Source organism: Oncorhynchus gorbuscha, linkage group LG02, assembly GCF_021184085.1.
Source record: "Oncorhynchus gorbuscha isolate QuinsamMale2020 ecotype Even-year linkage group LG02, OgorEven_v1.0, whole genome shotgun sequence".
NCBI lineage: Eukaryota > Metazoa > Chordata > Actinopteri > Salmoniformes > Salmonidae > Oncorhynchus > Oncorhynchus gorbuscha.
The window spans coordinates 95,091,718-95,109,265 of record NC_060174.1 but is presented as its reverse complement, the minus strand read 5'-3'; the positions used below and the strand labels follow the sequence as shown (position 1 = coordinate 95,109,265).

Below are 17,548 nucleotides of genomic sequence, written 5' to 3'. Positions count from 1 at the left end.
GAATCTGTATGATTTAAAGCTGGTTCTAAATTCAGGTAAAAAGAAATGCATGGTATTTTCAAATGCCAGGCATGTTAATAATCATGTCATTGCTACATTGACTGGACATACTATAGAGCAAGTTAAAGTGTACAAATATTTGGGTGTGTGGGTTGATGATAAGCTGAGCTTCACTGTGCATGTAGAGAACTTGAGAAGGAAGCTTAAGCTGAAAATAGGTTTTTATTACTGGCATAAGGTAATATTTTGAGGCCAGGAAGGAGCTTGTACGATGTACATTACTGGCAGTTTTATATTTTAGTGATGTTATATACAGTGCCTTGCGAAAGTATTCGGCCCCCTTGAACTTTGCGACCTTTTGCCACATTTCAGGCTTCAAACATAAAGATATAAAACTGTATTTTTTTTTGTGAAGAATCAACAAGTGGGACACACTCATGAAGTGGAACGACATTTATTGGATATTTCAAACTTTTTTAACAAATCAAAAACTGAAAAAATGGGCGCAGAGAGCACTTTATTCAGTATATCATGCAGCCCTCAGGATCATTACAAATCAAAAACGTCTAACACATCATTGTGATCTCTACAGCGCTGTTGGCTGGTTGTCATTGACCTTGCGTAGGCTTAAACACTGGTATACACTGATTTATAAGGCCATATTGGGTAAAATGCCATTTTATTTCTGTTCTTTTTTTTGTCAGGTCGGTAAATAAATATCAATTACGGTTCCATTCTCATTTGCTTCTAACAGTACCAAAAATTAGAACAGGCCATGGTAGTAATAGTTTTAGTTACTTAGCTCCGTGGTCCTGGAATTTTCTCCTGAACATTTTAAAATTCGATGATCTAGTTTTGTTTGTGGAGTTTAAACACTTGATCGACGTATATATCATAGTCAACACCTTCGTGCTTTTAATGTAAAATGTTTTAGTTGTACTGTATGTGTGTTTTATAGTTTTGTTTAATGTTGTGTATGTAAGTTTTGTCTGAAACGTTGTTCCCCCTGCTGCTATTGGACCAGGTCTCTCTTGGAAAAGAGATGTTATCTCAATGAGAAAAACCTGTATAAATAAAGGTAAAATAAAATAAATTAAAATGTGATTATTAACAAAATAGGCAAAAGGTAATTTTAGTACAATGTTAAGTTGTGAGGACTTCTCCTCTCTGCATGTGGTAATACTGAGCAAACATGTTCTATTGGATCCAAGCTTGTTCTGGAAGCTCAACTCATGAGTCAACACTTCAACATGATGCGGCCTACAATCAGCAGAGAGTAAAGGGCATGATCCACGTCGGTTTCAAACCACTGCAGTGTTTGGAGAGGAACCTTCTAAATCTCTTTAGTTTTCCAGAGCTCTTTTCTTGTTTGCCATCAGGATTTGAAATGGAGACAACCATATTCAATCAAACTGGTGACCATGTTTCTGTGATAATAAAGTGAGAAATAATATTCTCCTTGCTGAGCAGGTTTGAATTATGTAAATAAAATAAGGCCTCACACCCAAGGCCTGCAAGCTCATTGACATGTGTGAATGTTCTTATCATCACCTGTGGTTTTGTGTTTAACCTGGTTCACTCATAAATAGGAACTAGCAAAAAAATGACTTTGGGTTAAAAGCTTTTTCTGGATGGGTTAGTTATGGTAATTTGAATCAATTCTAGTTATAAAATCCACATTTGAGAACAATTTCAGCAGTGTGCACAATCTTCCTTGGTGCAATTTAGCTAACTAGGCAAGTCAGTTAAGAACACATTCTTAACCTGTCTTTCAATTCCCCAGTTAACGACAACACGCCCATTTGGCAGAAAGCGGAACTGACGGGATAAGGTCAAGGTTCTTATGGTCTGTCCAAACTCGAGCGATATTTTCAATGACGGCCTAGAAACGGTGGGTTAACTGCCTTGTTCAGGGGCAGAATGACAGATTTTTACCTTGTCAGCTCGGGAATCAATCTTGCAACCTTACAGTTAACTAGTCCAACGCTGTAACCACCTGCCTCTCATTGCACTCCACGAGGAGCCTGCCTGTTACGCGAATGCAGTAGGCCAAGGTAAGTTGCTAGCTAGCATTAAACTTATCTTATAAAACAATCAATCATAATCACTAGATAAACTACATATGGTTGATGATATTACTAGTTTATCTAGCGTGTCCTGCGTTGCATATAATCAATGCGGTGCGTATTCCCAAAAAAGTACTGTCCTTGCTCCAATGTGTACCTAACCATAAACATCAATGCCTTTCTTAAAATCAATACACAGAAGTATATATTTTTAAACCTGAATATTTAGCTAAAAGAAATCCAGGCTAGCAGGCAATATTAACCAGGTGAAATTGTGCCACTTCTCTTGCGTTCATTGCACGCATGACTACCATCTAAGGCAAACATGGGCGTAGGCCTGTCTGCACGGCTGAAAAGGAATTGGAACCCATGATCCTCCCCCTCAGCAGAGTCAGGGTATATGCAACAGTTTGGGCCCCCTAATTTGCCAGAATTTTACGTAATTATGACTTGACATTGAAGGTTGTGCAATGTAACAGGAATATTTAGACTTATGGATGCCACCAGTTAGATAAAATTCGGAACGGTTCGGTATTTCACTGAAAGAATAAACGTCTTGTTTTCGAGACGATAGTTTCCGGATTCGACCATATTAATGACCTAAGGCTCGTATTTCTGTGTGTTATTATGTTATAAGTCTATGATTTGGTAGAGAAGTCTGACAGCGGTGGTAGGCAGCAGCAGGCTCGTAAGCATTCATTCAAACAGCACTTTCGTGCGTTTTGCCAGCAGCTCTTTGCTGTGCTTCAAGCATTGTGCTGTTTATGACTTCAAGCCCATCAACTCCCGAGATTAGGCTGGTGTAACCGATGTGAAATGGCTAGCTAGTTAGCGGGGTGCGCGCTAATAGCGTTTCAAACATCACTCGCTCTGAGACAGTGTTCACGGCAGGTTTGAATTATGTAAAAAAATAAGGCCTCACACCCAAGGCCTGCAAGCTTACATGTGTGAATGCTAGGTTGTTCCCCTTGCTCTGCATGGGTAACGCTGCTTCGAGGGTGGCTGTTGTCGATGTGTTCCTTGTTCGAGCCCAGGTAGGGGAGAGTTTAGTGACGGAAGCTATACTGTTACAATTGGCAATACTAAAGTGCCTATAAGAACATCCACTAGTCCAAGGTATATGTAGCTCAGTTGGTAGAGCATGGCGCTTGTAACGCCAGGGTAGTGGGTTCGATCCCCGGGACCACCCATACGTAGAATGTATGCACACATGACTGTAAGTCGCTTTGGATAAAAGCGTCTGCTAAATGGCATATATTATTATTATTATAAATACAAATGGTTTAGAGAGAAATAGTCCTATAATTCCTATAATAACTACAACTTAAAACTTCTTACCTGGGAATATTGAATTCTCATGTATTACCATTCTTCATATTTTCAAGCATGGTCGTGACTGCATGTTATGGGTATGCTTGTCAATGGCAAGGACAAGGGAATTTTTCAGGATAAAAATAAATGGAAAGGAGCTAAGCACAGGCAAGATCCTAGAGGAAATCCTGGTTCAGTCTACATTCCAACAGACACTGGGAGAAGAATTCACCTTTCAGCAGGACAATAGCCTAAAACACGAGGCCAAATATACACTTTAGTTGCTTACCAAGACTACATTCAATGTTCCTGAGTGGCCTAGTTACAGTTTTGATTTAAATCTGCTTGAAAATCTATGGCAAGACTTAAATGGTTGTCTAGCAACAACCAACTTGACAGAGATTGAAGAATAAAAAATAAAAAATAGGCAAATATTGTACAATCCAGGTGTGCAAAGCTCTTCGAGACTTACACAGAAAGACACAGCTGTAATTCTAACATGTATTGACTCACGGGTGTGAATACTTATGTGTATATTTCATTATCAATACATTTGCAAAAAAAATAATAATAATGTTTTCACTGTCATTATGGGGTATTGTGTGTAGATGGGTGAGAAAGAAAACATTTAATACATTTTGAATTCAGGCTGTAACAAAATGTGGAATAAGTCAAGGGGTAGGAATACTTTGAAGGCACTGTAGCGTACAGCTTTGAATGAAGGCTCTGCCTCCTCCAGCAAATCTAGATAGAACAGTAACACCAGTAACAGTTGGAGTCAATTCAGGTCATTTATTTTCAGAATTTTTTCCCATTTTAGAATTTATTTAAATTCATTTTTTAAATTCTAAAGGGAACAGTTCCAGATGAATACAATTAGGTTAGTTCATTATTTTATCTAGCAGTGGACAGATGAGGAAGCAATTGTAAATGTCATTTCTTGTCAACAATCTACACAAAATACTCTGTCAAAGTGGGAAAAAAAATAGAATTCTTAACAAAAATTGTTGCATAAATATTCAGTCCCATGGTTTAGTTCAGGAGTAACATTTGGCTTAACAAATCCCTCTGTGTGAAGTAGTAGGGGTTGACATTTTTGAATGACTAACCCTTCCTCTGTCCCCCATACAACATCTCTAAAGCTGCATAAAGAAGGGCAGTGGTTGGTAGATGGGTAACAATAACAAATCAGACATTGAATATATCTTTAAGCATGGTCAAGTTAATAATTACGCTGTGGATTATGTATTAAACCACCCAGTCACAAAGATACAGTTGTCCTTCTGAACTGAGCTGCAGGACAGGAATGAAACTGCTCAGGGATGTCACCATGAGGCCATTGGTGATTTTAAAACAGCTACAGAGTTCAATGGCTGTGATGGGAGAAAACAGAGGCTGGATCAACAACATTGTAGTGACTCCACAATAATGACCCTAAAATGGCAGAGTGAAAAGAACACTACTTTAGACAGACTGCCCACTTCACTTCATTGCAGACGAGTGGCTGCTGATGTTTATCTATGAAAGGTCAATTCTAGCTCTGAATAGTGGCACTGGAGCTTTTTGAGGCTAGAGAATAATGGTTGGATGGTAGTGCCCGGTTTTCAGCCTTTGAACCGTGATATTGATTCTGAAAGGCTTTTTGAGAGTTACAGTGGGCTCTATTCAGTTCAGTGGTGTGTCAGCACTCTTTGATGGACAGTCATTCGATGCCACTGTGGTCACATGCGTTCCATGGGGGGGGGGGGTCAGGGTGAACCTGTGGGCAGAGCCTCTCATGCACAAAGACTGCAGACATGTGTTAGTGTGTCCTCTGGCCTGACTCGCATGACCCACCAACATACTGCTGCCTCAGTGGTTACAGTGGACCCATGTGCTCTACATTTTAGCTACACCAGGGAGAGACTCTCAGCTTGTCATGCACCCTTGTTTACTTCATTGATCAACTTCAGTCACTAATTAAATAAAGGTGTAAAAAAAAAAAAAAAAAAAAATTGGCCAAATCGGTGTCCAAAAATACAGATTTCCGATTGTTATGAAAACTTGAAATCGGCCCTAATTAATCTGCCATTCCGATTTAATCGGTCGACCTCTATACTGGGCCATACACACTACCCTCTTTAGCGTTTAGCAGTTGGATGCCAAGCAGTTGCCATACCTGGCGGTGATGCAACCAGTTAGGATGCTCTCGATGGTGCAGCTTTAGAACTTTTTGAGGATCTGAGGACCCATGCCAAATCTTTTGAGCCTCCTCCTGAGGGAGAGGTTGTTGTCCTGACACCACACTACCAGGTCTCTGACCTCCCTATAGGTCGTCTCATCATTGTCGGTGATCAGACCTTCCACTGTTGTGTCATCAGCAAACTTAATGATGGTGTTGGAGTCGTGCTTGGTCACGTAGTCGTGGGTGAACAGGAAGTACAGGAGGGGACTGAGCAAGCACCCCTGAGGGGCCCCCGTGTTGCTGTGTTGTTGCCCACCCTTAGGCTGCCCCATGGTGGTGTCAGGAAGTCCAGGATCCAGTTGCAGAGGGTCTGTGTTTAGTCCCAGGGTCTTTAGCTTAGTGATGAGTTTTGAGGGCACTATGGTGTTGAACGCTGAGCTGTAGTCATTGAACAGCATTCTCATTTCGGTGTTCTTTTTGGAATTGTTTTGATTAATTAATGCTACCCAATATTTCCAAACTTGAATTCTTATAATCTTTTAAACCATTTTGTTATGCTGAGCCTATTGGAACTGTTTGCCAAAGCCATCAATGTGTTCCTTGCATGTTTTGGGCCTTGAAATCTGGTGTGTTTATTAAGAAGGAACTCTCAAAGGAATGCGAGCTACGGAAATGCTTCGACCATTGCATTCCGATCGTTGCTCCAGAGTTCATGTTTAGTTCATTTGAATGCTTTTAGTTCATGTCAGCTGCACTGGCCATGTCATCACTAGTAGCCTGTAATGGCTATAAAATGCCCTAATGTACATTAAGGGAACGTTAGCATTGGTCCACAAAACACAGGAAAATTAAGTGAATACCACACCACCCAACATTTTTCACATTTACATTTTAGTCATTTAGCAGATGCTCTTATCCAGAATGCCTTGCCCACAACTCTGTTGTTGCAAACTGAGCCACCCAACATGACCTATGTACAAGCCCTTGGCCTTGACCCTTACAATTGGAATAAATGTGCGTAGACTCGATGACAGACGGTTGAGAAAATGATGGTGGGAAAAAGTTTTCAACAGGAAGTCCAGGTCAACTACTGCATGAGCATTACATAGCACTTAGTGTCATCAAACTCATTCTGGACTCATGACTTACATGTATTAATGGTAAAGTGTATTATAATTCTTAATAAATTGATAACAAATACATTCTACACAGTAGGTTATGAATGTGACCTAGCTTTTATTTTATAGGAAGGTTTAGTTTTTTTTCACTTTCTTTCCCATGTGTGATTATGACTTGCCATGTGGTTACAGTTGCTGATGCAAGCTTTTCTTTTGCGGACATCTCCCCAAAATAACTTGGTTGTTCATCACTGGAATCCTTTGTCATGGTTTTCATTTTTTTACTTTCCACACAACCCTCCCAAACCACAAAGTATTGAAAATCCAGCGTTGTCTGATTCCCACCAGTTTGCTCTTAGCACTCACTTCCTTTTCATGCTTTGGATTCGTGTCCTTTACAATTTCAGCTGACATCAGACAGATTGTTTAACCTTGGTTGGGTAACTAAAATAAAGGACAGATGACCAACCATGCTATTTTGGGTAGAGAGACTGCTCTCACAAGGAGACCCTATATCTCTGTTGCATAAGATTTGTGATGTATGTAGGCCTACATGATTGCAGTGCTTACTGTACACATAGACAATCTCTGATTTCAGCGCGACATCTTGTGAGTTTAACAGAATCTGACTTGTTACTGGGAATACATGGGTCAGATGAAAGAACATGCAAATTGGGCTTGGTTTTCTTAATAGAGTGAAATGAAACTAAGGTAATGTTCTGGACTTGGCTCTGTCTGGCTCTCCTTTTGAGCCAAGATGTCAGGCACTCTGCCTAATTCAATTTCTGTCAAGCTAGTTTTCGTCCACTTCCCCTGCTGCACTTACAGCAACGTTGTATCTAGATGTCAGTAAGCAGAGCAACGAGAGATGACGGTGTGCCATTATTCAATACTCCGTTTCCGTCAGCTGTATCTGTCTACCACAAGGTGCTATGCTTAGGTTGACAAATGTCTTATGGATTTTGAAGGCATTCAATACTTCCTGTGAGTAGATCAGTTTCCTCTCTACTACCCTTGGGGATGTGCTAGTCCGATATAGAAGGATTTTCTGAAGGTTTACCCTGGTGAAGTGTTTTTATTGCATTATCTAGGGATAAAGTATTCTTATATGAAGAGGCGTGATATACATTCAACTATGTTCAGTATCCCTTTCATTTAAGATGGCACCTCTAGGTCTAGGTGTTTGAGCACAAACCTCTTCTCTTTAGGCTTCTATGGCGGCATCTATATGACTGCTTTTTGCCTGTATAAGATGCTTGTGGAGCTGGGATTCATTTCAATTCCGTATCCCCTCATGAAGTGAAAATCATCCTGCTGCTGAGTCAAACTTTTTTGCTTTCAAACTGAAATTAAAGAACAAAGGTGAGTAGAATTACATTTATAATCCCGCCCTTTTCACAAGCCACAGCGAGCAGGTAACGTTGTTTAATTCTCAGAAATTTGCTTAGACTTACATATAAATATATAGGTCAACAAACATGGCAGCACTTTAGGTAACAGTGAAATACAGGCTAGTTATTACTCACTACTTTGTGATTAATAAATTCCACATGTAGTTTGATCTGTTGAAAATAATTAGTTTCTACAACAAAGAATTTTACTCAAATATTTATTGCAGTCATTTGCCAAGTAACGATTTGGCAAGTGATTGTTTTAAATATTGTATTGCATGAACAGCTCCCTACAGTTATTTGAAGTCACATTGGTTGCTTGATTACAGTGTATCTATATGAGGGTCTCGAAATGGGTTTTACACATTAAGAAGGATGGTACTTGTATAATAAGAATTTTGCACATTCAATGCACCTAGATAGTGTGTGTGAGGGGGACGAGGTCAAATCTTGACATCAGTGATCTTCAGGTTTGAAAGTCAAAGCTCTAGACAGAGGCCCGAGTTCCCGACTTGGAATTCCGAGTTGGATGACCGTTTAAAAAATATTTTTCCCATTCTGAGCTCTTTTTGTTTTTTTCAGTATTTGTCTTGAATGCACGGAAATCTGAGACTTCCGAGTTCCCAGTTTTGAACGCGGTGTGTGTCAATGTCCAACGCCCTGTTAAAGGGAGAAGACTCCAAACAGGTTATAACACCATTTGGTTCTTATGCATCACTTTGATGGGACTTGTTGATGCATGTGTCCCTCCCTGCATCACCACCAGTCATTTCTGTCAGACCTGAAAGGCCTTTTGTTATCACATGGGCATCCTTTTGTGGATGTCAGAATAGCTTCTGCAGTCAGTAAAGGTGCTCTGTAGACCACCCAGGTTGCACTAACAGGCAATGGCAACAGTCAGCGCTTCAGAGGAACAAGTAGAACAGTTGAATCATCATAGGATGGCAATGCTAAAGTGCCTATAAGAATATCCAATAGTCAAAGGTTTATGAAATTCAAATGGTATAGAGAGAAATAGTCGATGCATCATAATAACTACAACCTAAAACTTCTTAACTGGGAATATTGAAGAACTGGGAATATTAAACCACTAGATTTCATATGTTCTGAGCAAGAAACTTAAATGTTAGCTTTTTTTTACATGGCACATATTGCACTTTTACTTTCTTCAACACTGTATTATTGCATTATTTAAACCAAATTGAACATTCTTCATTAATTATTTGATACTAAATATATTTGATTTATGTGTTATATTAAGTTAAAATGGTTCATTGTTCATTTCAGTGTTACTGTCCCGCCCCCCGAAAGCATTCCACAGGGATGCTGGACCATGCTGACCTCAATGCTTCCCACAGTTGTGTCAAGTTGGCTGGCTGGATGTCCTTTGCGTGGTGGACCATTCTTGATACACTCTGGAAACTGAGTGTGAAAAACCCAGTGTCAAGAACCCTGCAGTTCTTGACACAAGCTTATGCGCCTGGCACCAACTACTATTCCCTGTTCAAAGGCACTTACGTCTTTTGTCTTGCCCATTCACCCTCGGATTGTGTATGTGTGCCATTCATTGTCTCCAGGCTTATCCTTTAACCTGTCTCCTCCCCTTCGTCTACACTGATTGAAATGGATTTAACAAGTGACATGAATAAGGGGGTCATAGCTTTCACCTGGTCAGTTTGTCATGGAAAGAGCAGGTGTTCTTAATGTTTTGTATACTCGGTGTATATTAGATTCCGGACTCTGTCATTGTTCGTTATGATATTTATTTATTTGTACTTTTTGGATTATGTGTGTATTGCTAGGTATTATTACTGCACTATTGGAGCTAGAAACAAGAATTTCGCTGCATCTGCAAATCTGTACACTTTGATTTGATCTCCTTTTGAGGTGTGTGTGTGTGTGTGTGTGTGTGTGTGTGTGTGTGTGTGTGTGTGTGTGTGTGTGTGTGTGTGTGTGTGTGTGTGTGTGTGTGTGTGTGTGTGTGTGTGTGTGTGTGTGTGTGTGTGTGTGTGTGTGTGTGTCCGACCTTGTGAGATCTGGCATGAGAGCACATTCTCATGGCACTGATGGAAAGGTGCCAGAAGGCATCGGCTTTCACTACAGGCCAGATGGCATGGGGGCCCTGCCAATGCCCAGAATGCATGTACTATCCTCAGACAGACGTTTGTGACCATAGCTGCAAAATATATACCCTGGGTGTAACCTATCCTATCCTGGGCTGTGCTAAGGGCTTTGTGCTCTCTCGAACCCGGTCGGTCAATATGACGAAAGCCTGTACCAGGAAGTTATGTCATTTTCTCACATCAACAGCTTGATTCTGTGGAACTGGTTGTTCAAAACATCTGCCTATGCTCACACAGTCACACTTCCTCTTGCTCTAAGGCAGACTGTCTGTCTGTGTCTCAATCACTTAAAATAATATGCCTATAGGACCCTACATTAACCACCATTTCCCCCACTCTCTCCCCCAGACTTGATCCACTGCACCAATGAGATGAACGTGAACATCCCCCAGCTGGCAGACACCTTGTTTGAAAGGACTGCCAGCACCAGCTGGGTGGTGGTCTTCAAGTCTCTCACCGCCACACATCACCTCATGGTCTACGGCAACGAGGTGAGCAAAACCTGTCTGCAACTCCACGGAGTAGGGTGAAGCTGCTTCTAGACGCTGACCTTGGGCCAGTTTTGCATTTTCTCCACTCATGGTGAAGGTTAGTTTTGGGAGAGGAAGCTGATTCTTCTAGATCTGTACATGGGGAAACTTCACCCTGGAGCTCTGCAACTCCACACTCCCAGCTGAGCTACATATTATATAATGAATCTGACTCCCAGGTGATCAGAGAGGCATGTCATCCAAGACACGGACTCCGAACTCAAATCAACCTCCATCCCTCCCTTCATACTGTAATGGTGCCAATGGCAGCCCAATTCTGATCTGTTGGCACTTGTAGTCCCAGTCGTGGAGAAAACCTAGGTAACCACAGGTGGTTTTCCCATTGGCTCACAGCAAAAACTTGACCTTTTTCAAACACGGTTTTCTTTGTTGTTTGCTTGTTTTTGTAAATTACAGAATTGCGTGTAAGAAAAGTACATGTCTACAAATGTATTTTTAACATTACCAGCTCCCGAACCTTCTCACTACTTAGAAAAACATCGTATTGATATGATAGCTTCTTCCTTTGAACAAGAGTGAATGAAAAAATAGACTGTCCACATACATTTAAAAAAAAAAATTTAATCAGACCTGAGCTTAACTTCAAATTATTTTTCAAATAGATGTAGATGTCTACATTGTCTGAGGAGATGGTAGACTTCTTTGAAGTCACTATGTCCCCTGCCGTGGAGATCACCCTCTCTCTAGGAACTGAAGTGCCAGGCACAGCCAGGTAGCGTCTTGCCATCATGGCAATGTGAGGGTATTTACACTCGTTGCATTTCCACCATGCCAGTGGATCACCATCCACTGGAATGCTGCTTGCTGCCTTTTAGGATGCCACCTCCTCTTTGATGGTGTTGGCAAACGTCTTGCCTGTCCTTGCTCACAAAGTTCTCCTCGAAAAGCTCCTTCTTGGCCAAATTATTTTGTGGAGGAGATGCCTCTGAGTCTGCTCCTGTCATCTCTGTGGCTTGATTCTGCAGAAAAAATGACTTGATCTATTAAACTAACTAATTATTTATTTTCATATTTCATAGAACTATAATTGTTGCAATAACATGTAATAAAATCTATTCTTTTTCCAAATCAAAAATATATTCTAATAGCAATAGCATAGACTAAGATTAGACTGCACTATATTTATTATTTAAGTAATTCATTTTTTTTTACCTCTTCAGTGGCCACAGCCTCAGTGGTGACATCACTGTATGTCCTCCGGTGTAGGGCAGGGTCTAGGTTAAGACAGGGACTTGAACCTTGGATCAAGTGCAGGTGCTCTATGAGGGTAGTCCTGTTCATTAGGGGGGTATCTGGGGTTCAGGTCCTCTCTAATGGCAGCCTTGACATCTCTAGTGATGGTGCTGTCTTCCTCACTTGGGGCCATGGATTGTAGAGTTCTTGTTTTCAGAGGTAGGATCATGGACACAGACTGTGCAGATTCAGTGCTCAATAAGGTTGTAACCGTTTTGAGGGGTTTGAGCACCTGGAGAATCTCCTCTGCCAGTTTCACGTCATCATCAGATAAGGTGACGATGTCTTTATATTTTTTCAGGGTCTTGTCTGTCAGTGCAGAGTATACAGCTGCCTGCCGCTCAAGATAGCGCTCCAACATGTCATAAGTGGAGTTCCACCTTGTTGTAACATTGTATGAGCTTGTGGGTCGGTAGCTGTAACATTTCTTGCTTGGTCTTAAGCACATGAGCGGCTGTTGTGCTTCGGTGGAAAAAGGAAACCACCTTCCTGATCCTCCCAAGGAGGCAGTCTGGTTCACTGAGATTTGGTATTTTTTTATTAGGATCCCCATTAGCTGTTGTAAAAGCAGCAGCTACTCTTTCTGGGGTCCACATGAAACATAATACAGAACATCATTAGACAAGAACAGAACAACATACATTCCCCTTTGGGATGCTAAATTGATCACATGTGCAAAGCAAGCTATCTGTGGCCCCAGTCCAGCTTCTATCACTGCATTTACTTGGTTTTTGGCATTATCTGTGGTGATTGGGATACTGCTATTGGGCCTCTCTAGCGTCCACTCTGCTACTGCTCCTAGCAGTACCTGCATCTGATTTGTGCCTTTGTGACTCATAGGGGTGTGTCTGTAGCACTGGACTTCGCATCTCCCACTCCTCTGTGGTGTAGTGAGCAGTCAGTCACGTAGCTTTCTGTTACCCTGGAGGTCCACTCCTCTGTGGTGTAGTGAACAGTCACAGTCACGTGGCTTTCTGTTACCCTGGAGGTCCACTCCTCTGTGGTGTAGTGAGCAGTCACAGTCACGTAGCTTTCCGTTACCCTGGAGGTCCACTCCTCTGTGGTGTAGTGAGCAGTCACAGTCACGTAGCTTTCCGTTATCCTGGAGGTCCACTCCTCTGTGGTGTAGTGAGCAGTCACAGTCACGTAGCTTTCCGTTACCCTGGAGGTCCACTCCTCTATGGTGTAGTGAGCAGTCACAGTCACGTAGCTTTCCGTAACCCTGGAGGTCCACTCCTCTGTGGTGTAGTGAGCAGTCACAGTCACGTAGCTTTCCGTTACCCTGGAGGTCCACTCCTCTGTGGTGTAGTGAGCAGTCACAGTCACATAGCTTTCTGTTACCCTGGAGGTCCACTCCTCTGTGGTGTAGTGAACAGTCACATAGCTTTCCATTGCCCTGGAGGTCCACCTGTCTGGGCAACAGAGGATTCCTTGGATAATTTGTTGACAATTTTGATCTTTTCCTGTTCATAAACATCTGGCACGATCTTGGGTGCGCCAGGGGATTTCATAGTGTGGCTCAAGCACTTTCACCATATTTTTAAACCCTTGATTTCCACAACAGAGTATGGCCTCATGTCTGTAAACATCCCAATAGATTTGGTGATGGCTTTGGCCCGGTCTGATTCTGCAGCAAAGGGCTGCTTAAATGTCGCGGTGAGAAGTTGTTGTCTCTTGGCTGAGATGGCTCCTGTCACTGACACACCAGGGTGATGATGCTTTAAATGTGTGGCCATGCTCAATGATCATACGGCTTTCTTGTGGCACAATACCTACACACCGTAATGGTGTTGTCCACCACCCTTCTTCCGCCATTATATTTGACAGGGAAGCCAAAATGCTCCCATACATGAGACTTAAATGAAGCTGGAGGCTTTTCCAGTTCTTCAGCTCCTCCGCCAGCCATGGCTGTGACTGCCCTTTTTGTCAACGTGAGCATCCAGGATTGATTTGTTGGGATTCCACATGCCCCGTTCATGTGAACAGTACACACAGCTGCTTTAAAAAATAATCAAATCAACCTTCAGGCTTCAGAATAAAACACAGCACACATCTGTCTTGTCTATCTTTTCACTGAGATTTTGGGAATTATTACTTTAAAAAGTAACAGCGCCAGTAAAACTGTATTTCACACTATGATGGTTAAACTTTGCAATTGAAGAATATCAAATATAAGATACATTTTGATTTGATTAACACTTGTTTGGTTACTACATGATTCTATATGTTTTATTTCATAGTTTTGATGTATTCACTATGATTCTGCAATGTAGAGAATAGTACAAAAATAAAGAAATGCTGGAATTAAATAGTTGTAGACCTCCAAAAGTCTGGTTCATCCTTGGGAGCAATTTCCAAACGCCTGAAGATACCACGTTCATCTGTACAAACAATAGTATGCAAGTATAAACACCATGGGACCACGCAGCCGTCCATAACACTCAAGAAGTAGACACATTCTGTCTCCTAGAGATTAATGTACTTTGGTGCGAAAAGTGCAAATCAATCCCAGAATAACAGCAAAGGACCTTGTGAAGATGTTGGAGGAAACGGGTACAAAAGTACCTATATCCACAGTACAACGAGTCCTATATCGTCTAAACTTGAAAGGCCGCTCAGCAAGAAAGAATCCACTGCTCCAAAACTGCCATAAAGCCAGAATACGGTTTTCAACTGCACATGGGGACAAAGATCGTACTTTTTGGAGAAATGTCCTCTGGTCTGATGAAACAAAAATAGAACTGTTTGGCCATAATGACCATCGTTATGTTTGGAGGAAAAAGGGGGATTCTTGCAAGCCGAAAAACACCATCCCAACCATGAAGCACGGGGGTGGCAGAATCATGTTGTCGGGGTGCTTTGCTGCAGGAGGGACTGGTGCACTTCACAAAATAGAAGGCATCAAGAGTAAAGGAAAATTATGTAGATATATTGAAGCAATATCTCAAGATATCAGTCAGGAAGTTAAAGCTTGGTCGCAAATGGGTCTTCCAAATGGACAATGACCCCAAGCATACTTCCAAAGTTGTGGCAAAATGGCTTAAGGACAACAAAGTCAAGGTATTTGTCAGGACCCGGTTACGAACCTGGGTCTCCGGAGTGAGAAACAGTCACTTAACCAACTGAGCCACGAATAGTCGGCAGAACCCAGAAGATGAGGCAGACACAGCAGTACTTGAGACGGTGTATTTAATGAAGTAAAAAGTGAAGTTCTTCAGGAAAACATGTAACTCCACAACCTCAAAAGGAATTCCACAAGAACAAAGGTAATCCTCCAAGACAAAAAGGTAAATCCACAAGGTGGAAGGTATAGCACAAAAAGCCTCAAAAGATACTCACAAACAAGAACAAAAAACAGAATTCCACAAGAGTCCACCGGGATCAACAAGAGTTCACAGAGTACTAGGGCTGGGTGCTAACATACAAACACAGAGCAAAGAACAGAGGAAAACAAAGGGTTTAAATACAATCAGGGGAAACGAGGCACAGGTGCAAATAATAATGGGGATCAAGGGAAAACAAAAGGTCAAAAGGCACAATGGGGGCATCTAGTGACCAAAAACCGGAACAACCCTGGCCAAATCCTGACAGTATTGGAGTGGCCATCACAAAGCCCTAACCTCAATCCCATAGAAAATTTGTGGACAGAACTGAAAAAGCGTGTGCGAGCAAGGAGGCCTACAAACCCTACTCAGTTACACCAGCTCTGTCAGGAGGAATGGGCCAAAATTCACCCAACTTATTGTGGGAAGCTTGTGGAAGGCTACCTGTCACGTTTGACCCAAGTTAAACAATTTAAAGGCAATGCTACCAAATACTAATCGAGTGTATGTAAACTTCTGCCCCACTGGGAATGTGATGAAAGAAATAAGTGCTGGAATAAATCACACACTCCTATTATTATGACATTTTATATTCTTAAAATAAAGTGGTGATCCTAACTGACCTAAGACAGGGAATTTTACTAGGATCAAAGGTCAGGAATTGTGAAACTGAGTTTAAATGTATTTGGCTAAGGTGTATGTAAATCTTCCAACTTCAACTGTATGTAACATTGCTATGCATTTTCAATTGCTGTTGGTGAATGCAATTATTGGCAATCTAGGAGTTCCTTTTGTATTGCAGAAAGTTTTTACACATGTTTCTGTGTTGCAGAGATTTATACAGTACCTGGCTTCAAGGAATACGCTTTTTAACCTCAGTAACTTTTTGGACAAAAGTGGCCTACAAGGTGAGTGAAGTCAGCTCTGCAGCACTCTGCATCACAGGTTCAGTATCGTCTTCACTGGAGCATTTGAGCTCATACAGTATCTTAAGGTCTATTCTCTCAGGTCAATCAACAGGGCTGCGTTCAGCAGGGAACAATGTCACTGAACATTCAGATAGGAATGCTTCTTCTAGAAAATACATTTGAAATAGAATAAGGAATCACGTCAGCTCTATTCTAGAACTGCAACGTTCCGTAACTTTTGCCTACTACACGTGTATGTAATATTGAGACTAGCAAGACTGAGAGGAGAAATGTTCTTTTAGACGGTCCTGCCCTTTTCCCCTCCGCTCTATTCCCAATGGAATGGTTAAGGTATCATGGCAGACTCTCCGCTCACATCAAGCACAGCAGAATTGATTTACTCAAGGTAAATATGTCCCATGGGGCAGCAGGTAGCCTAGTGGTTAGAGTGTAAAAATCTGTCTTTCTGCCCCTGAACAAGGCAGTTAACACACTGTTCCCCGGTAGGCCGACATTGTAAATAAGAGTTTGTTCTCAACTGACTTGCCTAGTTAAATAAAGTTTAAATAAAAATAAATGTTAACAAGATGCCTGGCAGCCCAGACCAGTGGGAGTATAATGGAAGAGTAAGTGTCCCTAATCATAATAACCCACATTCCTTTTGTCAGATTGTGTTCCTGATAAATTACGGTAATAGGGAGCTGTCAGTTTGTTTAAGGATGATGACTTGGTTGGGGAGTGTAGCACTCATGACAGATATCTACAAGATGGTGAGCTGTCAAAGACAGCCTATTGGGCTGAAGAAAATACGGGACAGACCCTATTTTAAAAAATGCAGTTGCCCATTCCTTTTTGCTACAATGGATGACAATGCCCCCATCCACAGGGCACGAGTAGTCACTGAATGGTTTGATGAGCATGAAAACGATGAAAACTATATGCCATGACCGTCTCAGTCACCAGATCTCAACCCAAATGAACATTGATGGGAGATTCTGGAGTGGTGCCTGAGACAGCGTTTTCCACCAACAAAACACCAAATGATGGAATTTCTCGTGAAGAATGTATTGCATCCCTCCGGTAGAGTTAGACACTTATAGAAACTGTACAAAGGTGCATTGAAGCTGTTCTGGCGGCTCGTGGTGGCCCAACGTCCTATTAAGACACTTTGTTAGTACTTATTTTATTTGATCAGTTACCCGTATATCCACCAATAAACTATGAAGTCGTCTTCATTTCCAAAATCAATGGAAAGAATTTGCCTCTGCTTATTGTATCGCTTAGTTCCCCAAATAAACAGTTAAGAGTATAGTCTAGTTGTTTGAAAATGTTATTATGTGGCAGTTCTACAGTGAGATGT

The 17,548-nt window shown here is 41.5% G+C and overlaps 1 protein-coding gene across 12 annotated transcripts in view; it reads left to right on the top strand.

The window, feature by feature from the left end:
• LOC124013558 (phosphatidylinositol-binding clathrin assembly protein-like) overlaps positions 1-17,548 on the top strand; it is a 52,258-nt gene that overhangs the window by 6,121 nt on the left and 28,589 nt on the right. For all 12 annotated transcript variants that reach the window (XM_046327889.1, XM_046327896.1, XM_046327914.1 and 9 more), the window contains exons 2-3: positions 10,522-10,664; positions 16,113-16,188. In XM_046327889.1, the coding sequence (XP_046183845.1) occupies positions 10,522-10,664; positions 16,113-16,188 (219 nt within the window). The remainder of the gene's footprint in view (positions 1-10,521; positions 10,665-16,112; positions 16,189-17,548) is intronic.